The 17,579-nt window shown below is 56.5% G+C and overlaps 1 protein-coding gene across 1 annotated transcript in view; it reads right to left on the reverse strand.

Moving 5' to 3' along the window:
• Positions 1-987: 987 nt before the first annotated feature.
• Positions 988-17,579, reverse strand: part of LIMD1 (LIM domain containing 1) — a 36,731-nt gene continuing 20,139 nt past the window's right edge. Inside the window, exons 3-8 of the mRNA XM_040994332.1 lie at positions 8,759-8,826; positions 6,034-6,096; positions 3,014-3,144; positions 2,702-2,753; positions 1,867-1,935; positions 988-1,297 (exon numbers count right to left, since the gene is read on the reverse strand). Of these exons, the coding sequence (XP_040850266.1) occupies positions 1,160-1,297; positions 1,867-1,935; positions 2,702-2,753; positions 3,014-3,144; positions 6,034-6,096; positions 8,759-8,826 (521 nt within the window). The 3' untranslated portion in view covers positions 988-1,159. The remainder of the gene's footprint in view (positions 1,298-1,866; positions 1,936-2,701; positions 2,754-3,013; positions 3,145-6,033; positions 6,097-8,758; positions 8,827-17,579) is intronic.

Consider the following 17,579-nt stretch of genomic DNA (forward strand, 5'->3'; position numbering starts at 1 on the left):
AGCAGCAGCAGCTCCGAAGTCACGGACTGTCAGCGCACCCAGGACAAACGGTGCTAGCAGCTGGGCAGCAGGTCCAGGTGCCTGCACCGTGGTCTGCCCCCAAAGCACATGGACTCAGCGGAGTACTCGCCATGGCAACAGGGAGGTCTCAGCTGCCTCCAGCGGGACAAAGATGGTGGGGAGGGGATGCAGAGGGCTGTGGGTAGGCAAAAATGGGGCCTCACCTCACGTATTTTAAACCCGGGTCTGGGCTTACTCAGCAGAGTCTGCCTGGGACAAAAGCACAGGCTGGAGCCTCCTCCTTTGTGACCTAACACAGTTAAAATTTGCAGGCATTCTACGGGGGTGGGCAAGGGTGTTAAGGCACAGACACGCCCGTGTGTGTGTGTGTGTGTGTGTGTGTGTGTGTGTAAGTGTGGCAGGCAGTGTCTGGGCAGAGTTTCCTTAAGGAGGGTAGCGTGGAGGGTCTTGGCCTCTGAGCTGTTACTGCAAAGGATGCTGGGAAATGCCCTCTATGCAAAGCTCTCCCTGAGGGCATCACCAGAGGGCCAGGAGGGTCTGCTCAGTGGCATAGATGCAGTGCCATGTTGGACACCTTATGCATGGCCGAGCCTCTTCCTGAGTGAGCTGATGAAGTCGCAGCAATGAACCAGGGACAGCACCCAGCTCACTGCCTGAAGGAAAGGTGCCCACGCACGCACACACATCACACACAGGCACACACACACATCACACACATCACACACGCACACCATCACACACATCACGCACACACAACACACATCACACACACACAACACACATCACACACACACAACACACATCACACACACGCACACACACACACATCACACACATCACGCACGCACGCACACACATCACACATGCACACCATCACACACATCACGCACACACAACACACACATCACACACACAACACACACACATCACACACACAACACACACACATCACACACACGCACACACATCACACACACGCACACACACACACATGCACGACTTGCCGGCCTAGCCCCCTTCCTCTTCTACCCAAATTGTCCACCAGGAGCACTGGAAGTCACAGGCAGGTGCCTTCCCACACAGCTCTGGCCAGCACCCCCTCCCCGCTGCCCGCCATGGGGTGTGCAAGGGGCTCTGGCTAGAAGTGGTGTTGGTGGAGGGCCGCGGGCGAGGGGCCCGGCTCCAGCCGCTTGATGTGGCAGGAGTGACAGAACAGGTGGTCCTGCAGCGGGTAGCAGCGGTGGCCATCTTCATCATTTAGCTCCACTCCGCAGTCCTGTGGGAGAGGTGGGAATGAAAGCAAAACCAAGACGCTACGACTAGCATGGCACAGTCCCCGAATTCAGCAGAGGGTGCCACGTGTGCCCATCCCAGCACAAACACACAGCTCCTGTCCAGAGAGGGCCCGCCAGCCGTGGGGGCCGCCAGCCGTGTGTCACCAGCAAGCTGGCATAGCTCAGGAGTCATTTTCTCTAGATGATCTGCTGAAATGTGACCTTATTCCTCTCAACTCTAAAAGGCAACTGCCAGAAAGCTCCTAGGGCTTTGGGTTTGGGCTTCCCTTATTTCTCCTGGGAGCTGCTGTTCTGTGTGCACGGAGAGGACTGCTCAGCAAACGGCTTCACCTTTTGCTCCAGGCCCCTGCGGAGGCACCGGCCATGATCCCACGGAGGCAGTGGGAGCCGTGAGTCTCATCTCTAGCCAGGGGTGAAGCCATGTGAGTGAAGGAAGACCCTCTTGCCCCAGCACCCCCACCTGCCTCCCCTGCCTCCCCCACAGCAGCTCTGGGTGGCAGACACCTGCCCCGCTGTGCTCCTGGGCTCCACAGGGGCAGGGCGGGCCTACCTCGCAGTGGTAGCACTCCACATGGTAATCTCTGTCCATGGACACAACACGGATGGTCTCATCTGAGCCCTGGCACCAAAGAGAAACCAGGATGGGTGTAAGAGCCCAGCGAGGGAGGCTGCTGGGCAGCCCTGCTGAGGGGAGGGAAGAAGGTTCTAGAGTATTGAGAGGGATAGGAAACAGGAGGGGGACGAACAGCAGGCCTATGTCTGGAAGGACTTGAGTCTATGTTGAAAAAAAAACGAAAACGATCTCCAGGCAAGAGCCATGAGGTCAGCACTGTGGCCTAGAGGGTTAAGCCACAGCCTGCATGTGGGCGCTGTCCTGGCAGCTCCACTTCCGGTCCAAGTTCCTTGCTAAAGTGCCTGAGGAAGCACAGCAGACGCTCCAAGGGCTTGAGCCCCTGTGCCTAGTGAGAGGTCCAGCCCTGGCTGTTGCAGCCATTTGGGAAGGAAAGAAGTGATGGAAGATCTCTCTGAATGTGTGTGTGTGTGTGTGTGTGTGTGTGTGTGTGTGTGTGTGTGTGTGCACGCATGTGTATCTGTGTATGTGTCTGTAATTCCACCTTTCAAATGAATTCATCTTTTTTCGAATAGAAGACAAACTCCTGTGTGAAGATGAATAGCACAGTGTGGCCTGGCTCCAGGCATGCGCACATTGAAGGCGGCACTGGGCTGGGGCGGCCGGCCAGGGGAAAGGGGCACTCCCGCCCCATCTCCAAGCTGGGCCTGAGAACGGGTATTTTCCCAGGATGGAACTCGGCTCTCAGTAAGGATCCCAGGGGGCACCTCAGCGCTTCCAAGGTGCCGGAAGCACATTTGAGGGGGCGTCTTACCTCGGGAGGGAGGATGGGGAGTCCACAGGCTGCACACTTGGGGGCCAGCACCCTGGGGAAGGGACAAAGAGTCAACGGCCACGGATTCTAGGAGGCAAAGCCAGAGCAAAGGGGGCACCAGGGGACCTACACGTGGCCTTCCTCGCTGGACCACCCCAGGCCCCTGCCACATCCCTCAGCGCCCCTGACTTTGCAGGACGGGGAACTGACGGTGCCAGCAGCCAGCAGTCACGCTGCCCGGCGTCCACAGGTCACTCTGCCGAGGTGGGTATGGCCTGGGTGCAGCTCCTGGCCGCTCGCCCGCCTCCTTACTTGTGGTAATCGCGGACACAGTAGATCTTGTTCTCGGAGTCCACCGTGAAGGGCACCCCGTCCAGACACTCATTGCAGACGACACAGCGGAAACAGCCCGGGTGGTAGGACTTCCCCAAGGCCTGCAGGATCTGGGGTGCAGCAGAGGAGAAGCCGACACTCAGCAGGGGGAGGAGGGATGAGGGGACACGTGAACAGTCGCACTGCGTGGAACACCCCCACCCGAGCTGCACCCGGACCACGAGCCACGGACAAGCAGGTGGGAGAGGAGTAAGTGAAACAAGAGTCCTTCTCCTAGCCAATCACGGTGCTCCTTTTAGAGCAGGTGTCCGGCAGGGACACCCACATCCCCTACCAAAGGACCTGGGCTCGAGTCCCCGCTCCGCTTCCCATCCAGCTTCCTGCTCACACACACCCTGGGAGGCAGCAGGGACTGACAGCTTCAGGTCTCGGGGTCCCCATCACCCACCTAAGGGAGCCAGATGGATTTCCAGGCTCCTAGCTTTAGTCTGGCAGCCCTGCCTGTTGTGGGCACTGGGAGAGTGAACCAGCAAAGGAAGGTCTCTCTCCTCCCCGTTATCAAACACACACACGCCAGTGACAGCCACTTTATGACGAGGGGGCAGGCATGTGGGGTCAGCTGGAGAACCAACAGTGCCGTGTAAAGGAATCATGCTGGGCTGGTTAGGCTTCTTGGCGGCAGTTGAAGGTTCTGTCTCGAAAGCTGGAGTCGCCACCAGGCAGTCGCTAGAACTTTCTAAGTCCAAGAGAAGAACTGCAAGACGGCGGGGTCAGCCTGGCATTCATCCCACATGGGGCTGACGTCCTCCCAAACTCAGCTCTGCCTTTCCCGCTACACAGATGCGCCCGCATGGCAAGACGTGGAGAAGATCGAAGACCTCCTGTCTTCTATTCAAACCAGGATGGTCCTGGGGCTTTTTAAGATTTCCTGACGTTCTTGAAAGAGAACATGAGAGGGCGACAGAGAGAAGCCGAGAGCCTGGGACTCCAACCAGATCTCCCACACAAGTGGCTTTCCCAGGACCGTTAACAAAGAGCAGGATCGGAGGCAGAAAAGCCAAGACGGAGCTGGCATTCTGATAGGGGTTGCCAACGTTGCAAATGGTGGCTTAACCCACTGTGCCTCAACGCCAGCCTCTAGCCGAACCGTTCTTGGTCAATGACGAAGCAACGATGTTCTTGAGATTTCCATGTCAAAGACATCAAGACAAGACATCGAGAGGAAGCGGCTCCTGCTTCCTCTCTCTCGCTGACCCCTGCATGATTAGAGGTCCTGGGGACAGAGGCCTGGAATATTCTCGTTAGAAGCCAGGTCATCTGCGTCAGCAGCTGAACTAAGCTGAGTGAGAGAGGCAGCCCAAGGCCACCGAGAGAAGTCATCCTGCTGAGCCCTGACCCAATTCCCAACCCACAGAATCAGGATGAGCAACCCATCGTGGCTGTGCTGGGACACTAAGCTCGGGGGCGGCAGAGGACGCAGCAACAGTTAAAAGGCACGCTCTACCGACCAAAGGCATCTTCGGCCAAGCAGAACCAAGGACAGGCTGTGATCACACACTTTGCAGCGCTGACCTCATACGCGGGGGGTTCGTCAGATGGACACTTAAAATCCAGGACAAACTCTGCTGACGTGGCGCCCTGCAGAGCCTGCGACATGGGAAAGGGGGCCACCGACACACTGCTGGTGGCAACGGAAACTAGTGCAGCCACTGCAGAAAAGTCTGGAGACTTCTTTAAAAAAAAAATGAGAAATAGACCTGCCATATGATTTAGTAACGTCACTACTGAGTATACACGCAAAAGACAGGACTCACTGGGCCTGGTGCAGTAGCCTAGCGGCTGAAGTCCTCACCTTGAACACACCGGGATCCCATATGGGTGCCAATTTGTGTCCCGGCTGTTCCAATTCCCATCCAGCTCCCTGCCTGTGGCCTGGGAAAGCAGTTGAGGACGGCCCAAAGCCTTGGGACCCTGCACCGGCGTGGGAGACCCGGCAGAAACTCCTGGCTTTGGATCAGCTCAGCTCTAGCCATTACGGCCATTTAGGGAGTGAACTCATTTATGCAAAATCTTTTTTTCTGTACCTCCTTCTCTGTGTAAACCTGACTTTCCAAATAAATAAATAAATCTTTTTAAAAAAAAAAAAAATCAGTATCACCGTGTTTGCAGCAGCACCGCTCCCCGGAGTCAGGCCAAGGGACCGACCTGCACGCCCATCACCCAAGGAGTCAACGGGGAGCGCGTGGGGCAAAGACAGCGCAGCATCTCGGCTCCAAAGGAGGACGAGGCCCCGGCATTCGCAGCAAAATGACGCAACTATAGAACATCATGCCACGTGAAGTAAGTCGGACCCACAAAGGCCAACACCACATGCTCTCCTTTATACACGGAAATTAAAGCTTTAAAAATAACCAGAAAAGGAAAAAAAAAACTGTGTTGCAAATATAGTTTTGTTAAACGTTGCTTTACACCCCTGTCAAACCAACGGTGACACCTGTCCTGCTCTGTGGTTACTTTGTAACATGGAGGAGAAATGGTCATTTTCCCATTCAATTACTGCTTCATGGCCACTGGTTCCACTGCCATAAATTAGCATCTTTTTGCTTTTAGCTTACAAAACATCTGATTCAGTAAAGCATTAAATATTCTCACTGTAGCATAAATTTTAAATCTATTATCTAAAAAACGTAAGATACAGAAAGGGAAAAAGAAAGAAGATGAAAAGGAGAGGGACCTGGGGGAGCGGAGGGGCTGTTACTATGATCTCAGAATTGTTTGTTTAAACGGATTCTTAAGAATCTATTTAACACATTTAAAGAAGAAAAACAATCAGCCACTGGCCAAGACAGGCAGTGCTGTGCCCCGTCACTGCCGGCTGTGCCCCGCGCCTCCCTGGCCGTGCCCTCTCCGGCCGTGCCCTCTCCGGCTGTGCCCTCCCCGGCCGTGCCCTCCCCGGCTGTGCCCTCTCCGGCCGTGCCCTCCCCGCCCGCTCTCCTCACCATGTCCATGATCAGGTGGCCGCACAGGAAGCACCTGTCGGCAGACTGCTGGAAACCCGAGTACTGCGGAGGGAAGAGCGAGACAGTTAGACCACGGCAGGTCCTCCCAAAGACACCTCTCCCCGGCGGGGCCTGGCCATCCCTGGGAGCCAGCCAGTCGCGTGCTGGGCTGTGGACTGTCCTCGCCACCCTACGGGGTCGGCATGGTGGCGGTACACGCTAATCCTCTGCCTGTAGTTCCAATATCCCCTGTGGGTGCTGGTTCAATCCCAGCTGCTCCACTCCTGATCCAGCTCCCTGCTTATGGCTGAAAAAGCAGCAGGGGACGGCCCCAACGGTCAGAGCTAAACCAATCCAAAGCCAGAAGCCAAGAGCCTCTTTCAGGTCTCCCATGGGGGTGCAGGGTCCCAAGACCTTGGGCTGTCCCCGACTTCTTTTGCAGGGAGCTGGATGGGAAGCGGGGCCGCTGGGATTAGAACCAGTGCCCATGTGGGATCCCAGCACATGCAAGATAATGACTTTAGCCACTAGGCTACTGTGCTGGGCCCTAAATAAATAAATAAATATTTTTTTTTAAAAAATAGATGCAAATTCTTGGGCCCACCAAACCTACTGAATTGGAAGTTCAAGGGTAGAATCTGCCTTCTGTGTTTTCAGATCTGATCCCATGCTCACTCTCAAAGCCATCCCATAAGGCACTTATGAGAATCCCAAAGCAGTGTTGAGGCGCTAAGTGACCCTGTCGAGCTAACATGGCCAACGAGGCAGAATGACAGACTCGGTTCAAGTTTGGCTCTGCTTAAAAGGCTCATGCAGGGCCCAGCTCGACAAATCCTCGCCTTGCCTGCACGGGTACCTGTTCACATCCCGGCTGCTCCACTTCCCAACCAGCTCCCTGCTTGTGGCCTGCGAAAGCAGTTGAGGATGACCCAAAGCCTTGGGACCCTGTACCCGCATGGGAGACCCAGAGGAGGCTCCTGGCTCCTGGCTTTGGATCGGCGCAGCTCCAGCTGTTGCAGACACTTGGGGAGTGAAACAGTGGATGGAGGATCTTTCTAACTCTCCTGCTCTCAGTAGAGCTGACTTTCCAATAAAAACAAATACATCTTTAAACAAAAACTCTTTACAAACAAGGGCTTAATGTATGGGCAGAGCTGTGGCGTAGCAAATTAGCCCCCCTCCTACTGCCAACATCCCACAGGGGACCCAGTTCAAGTCCCAGCTATTCCATGTCCAACCCAACTCTTGGCTATTAAGCCTGGGAAAGCAGAGCAAGATGGACCCCAAGGGTTTGAGTCGCTGCTCCCCAGGTGGAGACCGGCCGGAGCTCCAGGCATCTGGCTTCGAGAGAGCCCAGCTCCAGCTGCTGTCACCATTTAGGGTTATGACGTTCTTTAGGGCTGGCTGCAAGGCAGGACACTGGCTCAGAGCTGGCCAATCAGAGCCTCACACTCCTCCAGCACCCATGATCTTACCCACAAGCCAGCGTAAGACTCAATGGGAGCCAATGAGACTAAAGGACTGGGGGTGTGCGTGTGTGTGTGTGTGTGTGTGTGTGTGTGAGTTCCTTCTGTGCTTTGTTTGAAACAAAGTGACAGAGCATGAGAGAGATCTTCCATCCGCTAGCTCACTCCGCCCCATCAGCACTACCTGGAACAGGGCTAGGACAAGGCCGGAAGCCGAGAGCTCCACCCAGGTCTCCCACGTGGGCAGCAGGTTCTTGGGCACTTGAGCCACAATCTGCTGCCTGCTGGATCAGCAAGAAAAGGTTGGAAGCAGAGGCACAATTCAATTCCAGGTATGCCAACATGGCCGGCAGGTGTGTCAAACGGCATCCTAACCCACGGCACTGCAACTCCTGCCCCGAAGAGGCTCGGAAAACGACTAGAGCCTGCAGAGCGTGGCTGCCTCCGGCCATCACTCGGTACCTCAGGAGGTGCCTACAGGAGGCCGGGCCCCAAGCCAGGGAGCAGCAGTCCTAGGGCACCGTTGCCACGCAGGTCCCTGTTCCTGGCCAACCAGAGTCGCCACGAACTAACTCTTGCCACGGGGACACAGGCAAGCACTTTCCTCCGAGGGGAGAAGAGGAGCTGGAGCTGGTCTGGGCTCACGGGGGAGAAAGACTCGGACCCAGGTCGCACACCCGGTCCTCACTGCACAGCCAGGCGTGCAGGTGGCACGGCGGCGGGGGTGGGGCACCACACCATGGGGCAGGGGGTCAGAGAGGCACAGGTGTGAGCTAGGTAGAGCGGGAAAAAAAACACCCAAGCCAGCACATGGCGGTACAAGGCTGTGCCAGCCACTGGGGAGGCGTGAAGGCCTGGTGCTCAGGGAGCTGCCAAGGTGGCTTGGCACCTTGGCACCCTGTGGACGCTGGCACCAAGCCGATCAAAGCTATGTTTATGAGGTCTCCTCGGGCAGGTAATGTGGGGGGAGGGGGCCAAGCAGAGGAAGCAGGTGAGGACTGGATGCCAGCTCTGTGCTGGGTACCACGGGAGGGAGCAGGTGTCAATACTGGCAAGCTAATGTGGTCTACTTCGGACACCCCACGTACAAGGGGCCCGGTGACGGCCAGGGGGTGAGGCGGCCTCTGTGAGCAGCGAGAGGCCAGCAGCGTGGCTGGGGCTCAGCTTGGGGCAGGCATGGCTGGCACAGCGTGGATGATGGAAAGACTGAACCCCTGAGGACAGCAGGTTTGGGCCACCACAGGGGACGACACACTCACCAGGAAGTCTTCCTCGCAGAACACTTTGCCGTTGACAAAATAGAAAGCTTTTCCTCGCAGCTTCCGGCCTGGGGGAGAAGCACAAAGGTGGGCTATGGAGAGGACTGTGAACCCAAAGAGCAGGATCAGCACGCGGTGCCGGCACACGGACACAGCAGGTGCAGGGGCCGGGGCGCGAAGCCCCCACCTGCAGTACCATGCCCACTCCAGTCCCAGCTGCTCCACTTCCCACTCAGCTCCCTGCTAACGGCCTGGAAGGCAGCTGAGGAAGGCTCTGTGAGAGACCCAGAAAAACTTCTGACCCCTGGCTTCAGCCCTGCCTAGCTCTGGTGTTGAAGCTATTGATTGATTGATTGATTGATTGATTGATTGATTGATTGGTTGGAAAGGCAGATATACAGAGAGGAAGATCTTCCATCCGATGATTCACTTCCCAAGCAGCCACATCGGCCAGAGCTGAGCCAATCTGAAGCCAGAAGCCAGGAGCTTCTTCCAGGTCTCCCAGGCAGGTGCAGGGTCCCAAGGCTTTGGGCCGTCCTCAACTGCTTTCCCAGGTCACAGGCAGGGAGCTGGAAGGGAAACAGGGCTGCTGGGATTAGAACCGGCACCTATATGGGATCCCGGTGTGTTCAAGGTGAGGACTTTAACCACTATGCTATCGTGCCGGGTCCAGTTGCAGCTATTTAAGAAGTGAACCAGTGGATGGAAGTTCACGCCCCCTCTCTCTCTTTCTCTTTGTGTCACTCAACCTTTTAAGTTAATTCATCTTTAAAAAAGAAAAGAGGAAAAGAAGGCAACATGCCAAGACAGAGGAGGATCTGCCGCTGTCCGTCCTGCAAGGTGATGAGGACACAACCAGTCCCCTGCTAACAGCAGCAGCGGGAGCCGGCCTAGTCCAGCCTCGGGGTGCAGCGCCCTGGACCCCAAGCTCTGGATGTGGAGTGAAGCCAGGCTGCATGTGCAGATGTGGCCAGTAGAGGGCGCGAGAGGCAGCAGCGGCGGCAGGGGTCCCCAGGCAGAGGCTCTCAGGTAAGGTCCAGAGCCCCAAGCCCCGGCTCCCGCCCCAGCCCTGGCCCCAGCCCCGGGTCCCGCCCCAGCCCCAGGCCCCTGCCCTGGCCCAGGCCCCCACCCCGGCTCCCACCCCAGCCCCAGCCCCAGCCCTGGCTCCAGCTCCACCAAGGAGGTGCAGGGAGTTCTCAGGCGTCCCAACCGGAAAGCAGCTTTTTTCTTTGAACAGCAGAGGTGGAGCAGGTCACCTCTAAGCCAAACACCGCAGAGGGGAGGCCTTAAACACGCCAGCACACTGACCCTTCCGGTACTATGTCACCTGTGAGCTCGTCATGGCTGTGGAGCACACCCGTCCACGCACAGTGTGGAAGGATAAACGCTCCCTGGAGCGGACACTTGCCCCGTCAACCTCGAACGCATTGGGCCCTCTAGGAATCAGCGTTGGGAAGGAATTACAAGATGTGGGTAAATACACACTCGGGTTCCACTTGGCATCCTGGGAAGAGCAATGCAAACGCCTGTGCCAGCTGCTGGGATGCCACGCAACCATTCAGACGGCACTCCCGTGAGACTGGAAGATACTGCACTACCCAGATACCAGGGTATATGAATGGAAAAAAGCAAGCTGGACAACTGCAAAAAAGCATTTCAGTAACTTCTCCCCCGCCAACATGTACACACACGCAGGCGAGCGCACACACACATAAAATGGTCACGTGAAAGGGTAAAAGTGGGGGTCTGATGCAGTAGCCTATTGGCTGAAGTCCTCACCTTGCATACACTTCAGGATCCCATATGGGCACCAGTTCGTATCCCAGCTGCTCCACTTCCCTTCCAGCTCCCTGCTTGTGGCCTGGGAAAGCAGTCAAGGACGGCCCAAAGCCTTGGGACCCTGCACCCGTGTGGGAGACCCAGAAGAAGCTCCTGGCTCCTGGTTTATGATTGGCTCAGCTCTGGCCGTTGCGGCCACTTAGGGAGTGAACCAGTGGACATAAGATCTTTCTGTCTCTCCTTCTCTCTGTAAATCTGCCTTTCTAATAAAAAAAAAATAAGTCCTTTAAAACGGAGGTAAAAGTGAATAGTGGCTAGCACTTGCAGAACAAGATGATTTGAGTTATAAAAAGCAACTTCTGTCTATTTAAAAGGAAGAGATCCCATCCCCTGAGTTGCTTCCCCAACGCCCCCAACGGCCAGCACTGGGCCAGGACCTGGACCTCCATCTAGGCCTTCCCCCATGAGTGGTGGGGACCCCAATCGCTGAGCCAGCACCTGCTGCCTCCCACAGGGTCTACACTGCAAGAAGCTCGGATCAGGAGCGACGTCCACACCCCAACACAGACCCTCCGAAAGCACGTGAGCATCTCAAAGGGAGCTGTCACCTCATCTTCTTACTCTGTAGATTTTCAAATTATGTTTTCCTAGAATTAAATTATGTCATAAAAATATTGTTTTAAGATTTGGTTAATTTTTTAAAAGATTTATTTTTGATTTTTATTGGAAAGTCAGATATACAGAGAGGAGGAGAGACAGAGAGGAAGATCTTCCCTCTGATGATTCACTCCCCAAGTGACCACAACAGCTGGTGCTGTGCCAATCCGAAGCCAGGAGCCAAGAACATCCTCTATGTTTCCCACATGGGTGCAGGGTCCCACGGCTTTGGGCCATCCTCAACTATTTTCCCAGGCCACAAGCAGGGAGCTGGATGGGAAGTGGAGCAGCTGGGATATGAACTGGTGTCCATATGGGATCCTGTGCATGCAAGGTGAGGATTTAGCCACTGAGCCATCATGCCAGTCCCATAAAAAATCATTTCTAATTTTTAGCAGGAAATGTATGTTATATGAAAAGTAGAAGAAGATGGTTTAAATATTATTTATCTTGGGAAAGGCAGTCTGGCACAGCAGGTTAAGTTGCTGCCGAGACACGGAGACACGGAGGCTCAGCAAGGCCCACTCGGGTGTGTCTGACCAGCGTGAGACCACAGAACGCAATGCCATTCAGTTCCCTGGAGAATGTGCAACCCCTAGAGGACGAATCTGGCTTCTCACAGCCCAGCAGGGAGCAGGGAGCGAGATTTTAGCCCTTGCCATGCCCTGAACATCTTATTCACATTCTGTCTTGCTAGCGTGCAAAGGGACCAGCACCTATGAACCAGCTCAGAGGCGTGAAAGAGAGGACATGGGAGGAAGGAAGAGGCTCAGCAGGAAAGAGCCAGCACCTGGTATTGAAAAGCAGGGAGGCAGAAACGAAGGTGTTCCCCGGATCGACCCCTCCAGACCCCACCAGCTAAGCAGACACCAACCAGCACGCAAGCTCCAGGCATTCACCTCGTCATCCCAGGGCGCATGCAGTCGTCTTCACCGCCACCGGGTGGCGCCAGACCACAGCAGGACTGGGCGGCAGGCGGGCTGCGGCCATTTCGCCACCTCGCCCAGAAGGTGGCGCTGCACTTCCAGGTAGTGAACCCTCACCTCGCCTAGGTAAGGTTTCTAAGTATGTTAATTAGATGAGAAGAACACTAAAATTCAGTTGTAGCGCGGCAAGCACCTGCTGGCCACTTGTGAGGACAACATGAGGCACCACTGCACGAAGTTCTGCCTTCCAACAGCACTGGCAGCACTGGTAAAAGGCACCGCTGATGGCAAAGGCATAGCGGGGAAACCTGTCAAACTGGCGGGGCTCAGAGGACAGACTGCAGCTCAGAGCCGCAGGAAGGGGCAGGACGGAGGGCGGGCAGTCAGGCTTGCTGTCCCAGAAAGACCTCGGCACTTCCTCCACCTGACCCCTTCAGGGGCCTTAGCAAAGCTGAGGACAACACTGGGGGATCCAGGACTGTGTGGCCCGGCAGAATGCTAATCACTTAGGGGTACTGAGTACTCAGCACAGTACTGAGCACTTAGGAGAGTGCTGAACACTTGCAGTGCTAAGCAGTTCATACACGGGAGGAAAGTACCCCAGATTGGGGCTACACCTTAGAGGTGCCAATGAAGACAGCGCCTGCCATTCACTAGGGCTGGCCACTGCTCCTCCTCCCAGCAGCCCCAGCACTTAGCTGCTGCACCTAGCTCTGCTCAGACCACAAAGGCCGCCCAGCAGAGGAAGAGTAACAAAGTGTCCAGGCCAGAAGACTTAGCGTGCCCGGCAACCAACGGGAGATGTGCTGCTAGGAGGCCCGTGGGGAGGACGGCAGCCCTGCCCTGCCCCAGGGGGACAGCTCCTGCATCCCAAGGGCCCAGGATGCTAAAGCCGACATCAAGGTGGCAAAGGAAAGCGGCTGGAATGGCAAGCACAGCCTGGGGATATGGCAGCTCACCCAGGAGAGCGGAGTCCAGAATCCACCGTCAGCCGCACACCCAAGACCACACCTTGTGTGTGTACATTTCTGTGAAACACCAAGAGGCTAGAAAGCGGCTCAGCAGGGACTCGGGCTGGTGGGAGGGGGAAGCGGGTGCTGACGGCTAATGAACACCCCCTCACAGGCAGGAGCCCACCCGAACTATTCCCACAGCTCTCGAGAGTTCGACAGGTGTCCAGAAACTGCACCGAAGGCGCGAAAGGCCAGCGGAGGGTAAACCAGTGAGATGTGGTCCCCACCTTCCTGACAGCCCGGGAAGAGATGCAGATCTCGGCAAAGTTTCAATCGTGTCCTTTCTTAAATCCCCAAAGACAGGCAGGGACCCAAGTGTCACAGCACCACGGTGAAGCCACCCCCCAGGACAGCTGCGTCCCACAGCACAGATGCGAAGACACCAGGGAGGGACGCTGGTGGTGACAAAAGGTGCAGGGAACGGAGCTGAGAAAGACAGGAGGGGCAAGGTGCCATGGCACAGTGAATCAAGCCACCACTGTGACACAGACATCCTACGTGAGTTCAAATCCCAGCTGCTCCACTTGCGGTCCAGCTCCCCTCTCAGCACCCATGATGGCAGCAGCTGCTGGCCCAAGTACTCGGACCCCTGCTGCCTGTACAGAGGGGACACATGACACATGACACATGAACCTGTGTCAGCCTAGCCTGGATTTGGCTGTTGCAGTCATTTGCAGAGTAATCCCGCAGATGGCAGAATGCCACCCTTGGTAACCACGGCAGGGGCTGCTGCTGCTGGCACGCAGAGGCCCAGCTGCTCCTCTGGCCTCATGACTCACCTTGCGTGGGATTCACCAGATGCACTGGGCACCACCAGGGGTCGCTGTGGCCTGGAATTACTTAGGGGGGAAAAGCTGAAGGAGCTTTCCAACCAAGACCACAAGGGCAAAATCAGGGGGACCAAACGTACACAGGGGGCCAAGGATGCAGATGCGGGGGTTCCTCTCCGCCAGGCTGCTTGAATCGCCCCCCACTCCGCTCTAAACCCACGATGGGCATGGGGAAGCTGGTGCATGTGGCTGTCGGGTCCCCATCCCAGCCACCACCGACCACAGCTCCCACTCCCTGAGACGATGGCCACGGAGAGCCGCCACCCTGCTCTCGTCCAGGCCGCAGCTCCCAGCCCGGCTCCGGCCCTGACTTCCCTTCCTACCGCCTTCCCCACACTCCGCCCGACTCACCCAGCTCACACACAGACATCGGGAAACACGGGGGCCACTGCACAGCTCGGACCCCACCCACCCAGTGGCCTGGTGCAGTGACTCCCGCTACTGTATCTGCCTCCCCTGTTGCAAGCCCCAGGCCACTCTGCCGTCCTGACAAGCCCGGGAGAGGAGCGAGAGGAGAGCGACAGAGGGGCCCAGTCTTGGCTGACACGCGGCCCCAAGGCACGGCGAAAGCCAGGAAGTCAGAGCAAGCTCCCACGCTGACAGCCCTTGTCCTCCCCCTGCCTGGATCCTCAGGGATTAGACTATGGTGAGACATGCAAGTGATGTGAGCTTAAGAAGCAGGAAGTTAGCTTAGGCCTGCGGAGCCGCAAGTCACAGACCCCCAGGTCATCCATAGCCCCCTTTTCCCAGGATGCATCTGCTTCATGAAGAAGACCAACTGCAGCTGGCGCTGCGGCACAGCAGGTAAGCCGTGCTGTCTGCGACACCCCTGGCATCCCACGTGGGAACCAGTTTGAGCCCTGGCTGCTGCGTTTCCAATCCAGCTCCCTGCTCACGCATCTGGCACAAGCAGCGGAGGATGGACGGGCCAGGTCTTGGGCTCCTACAGCATGTGGGAAACCTGGAGGAAGTACCCAGATTCATACTGGCCATTGCAGCCATCTGGGGAGTGAACCCTCTCTGTGCAACTCCTTCCACAAAAACCCAACAACAAGGGGGCCGGGGCGCCTCCCCTCCACAGCTTGAAGGGCTGCCACGCGCTGTGCACGCTCCCACGTCCATCCTACTATTCCACCCAGAAACGTCTTCTACCCCACTCCCCACCCCTGGCAGGCATTTTGGTGTGGCGGGGCAACCCACATCCCTGTGTGTTTGTACGTGTAATGTTCCCTTTCTCAGCTTTATTTAACAATTCCTCTTTTTAAAGATTTACTTGTTTTTATTGGAACGTCGGGTGTACAGAGAGAAGGAGAGACAGAGAAAGATGTTCCATCTGCTGGTTCACTCCCCAAGTGCCCACAATGGCCAGACCTAAGCCAATCTGAAGCCAGGAGCCAGGAGCTTCTTCTGGCTCTCCCATGTGGGTACAGGGTCACAAGGCTTCGCACCAGCTTCTACTGCTTTCCCAGGCCACAAACAAGAGGAACTGGATGGAAAGTGGGCCAACTGGGATGCAAACCCAGGCTCATATGGGATTCTAGCACATGCAAGGTGAGGAGTTCAGCCACTAAGCTACTGCGCCAGGCCCTTTTAAACAATTCTTATCACTCTATACACCTTCCTGGAGTCAGCACTTGGACAAGAGCCTGAGGTTAGAAAATAACAGCCCCTCAGCCACATCACAAGCACATGACTCCACAGTAACGTGACCAGCAATGAGCAGAGCGAACGCTCCCAGCTGGCAGCCGCCCAGTCCGCAGGACACCGATTTCCTCAGGGCTGCGTGGGAGGCCACGCGGGGTCACAGTCCCGAGCACACGTCCCTGGGGGAGCATGTGAAATCCCGGCACAGACGCGACACACAAGCTGGTGAGGTTTCTTTAAAGGTGAGGAATCACACGTGGGCGGACACATGCGTGGACGCAGTGGGCCAGGAAGGGGCAGGACGGGGGAGGAAAGAGGCTCCTCCCAGGAGGGCGGAGAGGGGCGTGGTTACGTTACACCTCCCCCAGGTAGGCAGGATTGCAAAGGGCAGGGGAGGTGTGGCTTCCGGCTGCTGGACCCCATCCCGCCACCTGGCTCAGCCTGCATCCCGTGCATCTCCGGAATGCGCGGACCCAGGCTGCTTACAGGATCCCAGAGGCAATGTCTAGGAAAACGGAAGAGCTGGCAGGGCCCTTGGCCGCCTCACAATGGAACCGCCTCGTGAGTGAGTGGGCCACCAAGCACTTACGGAGTGGTGGAGAACTGTGGTGGCAAAGCAGGTTCAGTTCTAACTGTTGCATTTACCTGGAAGGCCCCCACTGTGTCCTATCAGTAACATGGATGTCTGGGTCTGACCCCTCCTCCCTCTTCATCCCCCCCACCCACTGGGGACAAGCATCAGCTCACCACACTAGCTGGCTTCCCATCAACCCAGGGGCAGCTGTCGCCTGAGCCCCCAGCTCTAAGGCCTGGGCGCCCACCTGTGCCTCCAGCTCCCGGGGGTGGATGGAGTGTGCTGGCCCCACCAGCCCAGGTTCTCTGCTCACATGGCTGCAGGGGACAGAGGCCAAGGACCTGGACAATGCTGACAGAGGCCACCTGGCCTTGCCTACTCCCTGCCTTATGGTCTGTTCTGGAAGGTGCCACGGAGGAAACTCCGGGGGACCTCACAAGTCTTTTTCCGCCTCCTCGTCCCATCTCTCTTGAGCCTCAGCAGGAGCCGGCTCCTCCTCAGACAAGCCATTTGACACACAAGGGTGTGATGGCCACTTGCCAGGGGCACTCCTGCCACCTCCGGGCACCTCCCCTACCCTCCGGGGTGTGCCAACGGCTTCCTGGTGGTGTCCGATGGGGCACGACCACTTCAGATGGGTGGAGCTTGCAGGGAGTGGAGAAGGGAGCATCCTGCACCCATGCCCACAGCCACCCAACACAGGGTCCGAGGAGCACAAGAACGCAGGGACCTCGATAAACCTCACAGACGCCCACACGCTGCCTCCCCTGTGCGGGTGCCAAGGGCGTGACTCAGCAAAGCGAGCAGAAGACGCAGCACAGAGCCCTGCAGCCCGTCCCAGCTCCACTTCCAACTCTAGCTTCCTGTTCAGGTGCACCGTGGGAGGCAGCAGGAGCGTTGGTTCACATGACCGGGCACCTGCCAGCCGCATGTGAGACCTGGGGTGAGTTCCTGACCACCGGCTTCATCCAGCCCCAGCCTCTTGACCATATGGAGGGTGGTGAACAGTGAATAGAAAAACCTCTCTCTTTGCCTTTCAAATACATCTCCACACATAAAATATGACCACTCATTTGGGGAGTGAACCAACAGATGGAAGAACTGTCTCTCCTCTCTGTAAATTTGCTTTTTCAATAAAACAAGTAAATCTTAAAAGACAGAGAGAAGAAGAAAACGAGCAGACAGCTCAGGTTCATGTGTCAATTGCGTTTAAATGAAATCTTGAAAGTTTTGAAACAAAAAATAAAGAAATGCCAAACTCCATCCAAGTTGACATTAGTGGGAGGCGGGCCACTTGGGAAGTCAGGTATGAGGGTGGCCTTCATGGTCAGGGCTAGTGGCCTTACAGGAGCCAGCATGTGGCACAGTGAGCTGAGCCACCTTTGTCACTTACATCTC

The sequence above is a fragment of the Ochotona curzoniae genome, unplaced genomic scaffold, assembly GCF_017591425.1.
Source record: "Ochotona curzoniae isolate NIBS_2020 unplaced genomic scaffold, NIBS_Ocur_1.0 contig_908, whole genome shotgun sequence".
NCBI classification, from domain to species: Eukaryota; Metazoa; Chordata; class Mammalia; order Lagomorpha; family Ochotonidae; genus Ochotona; species Ochotona curzoniae.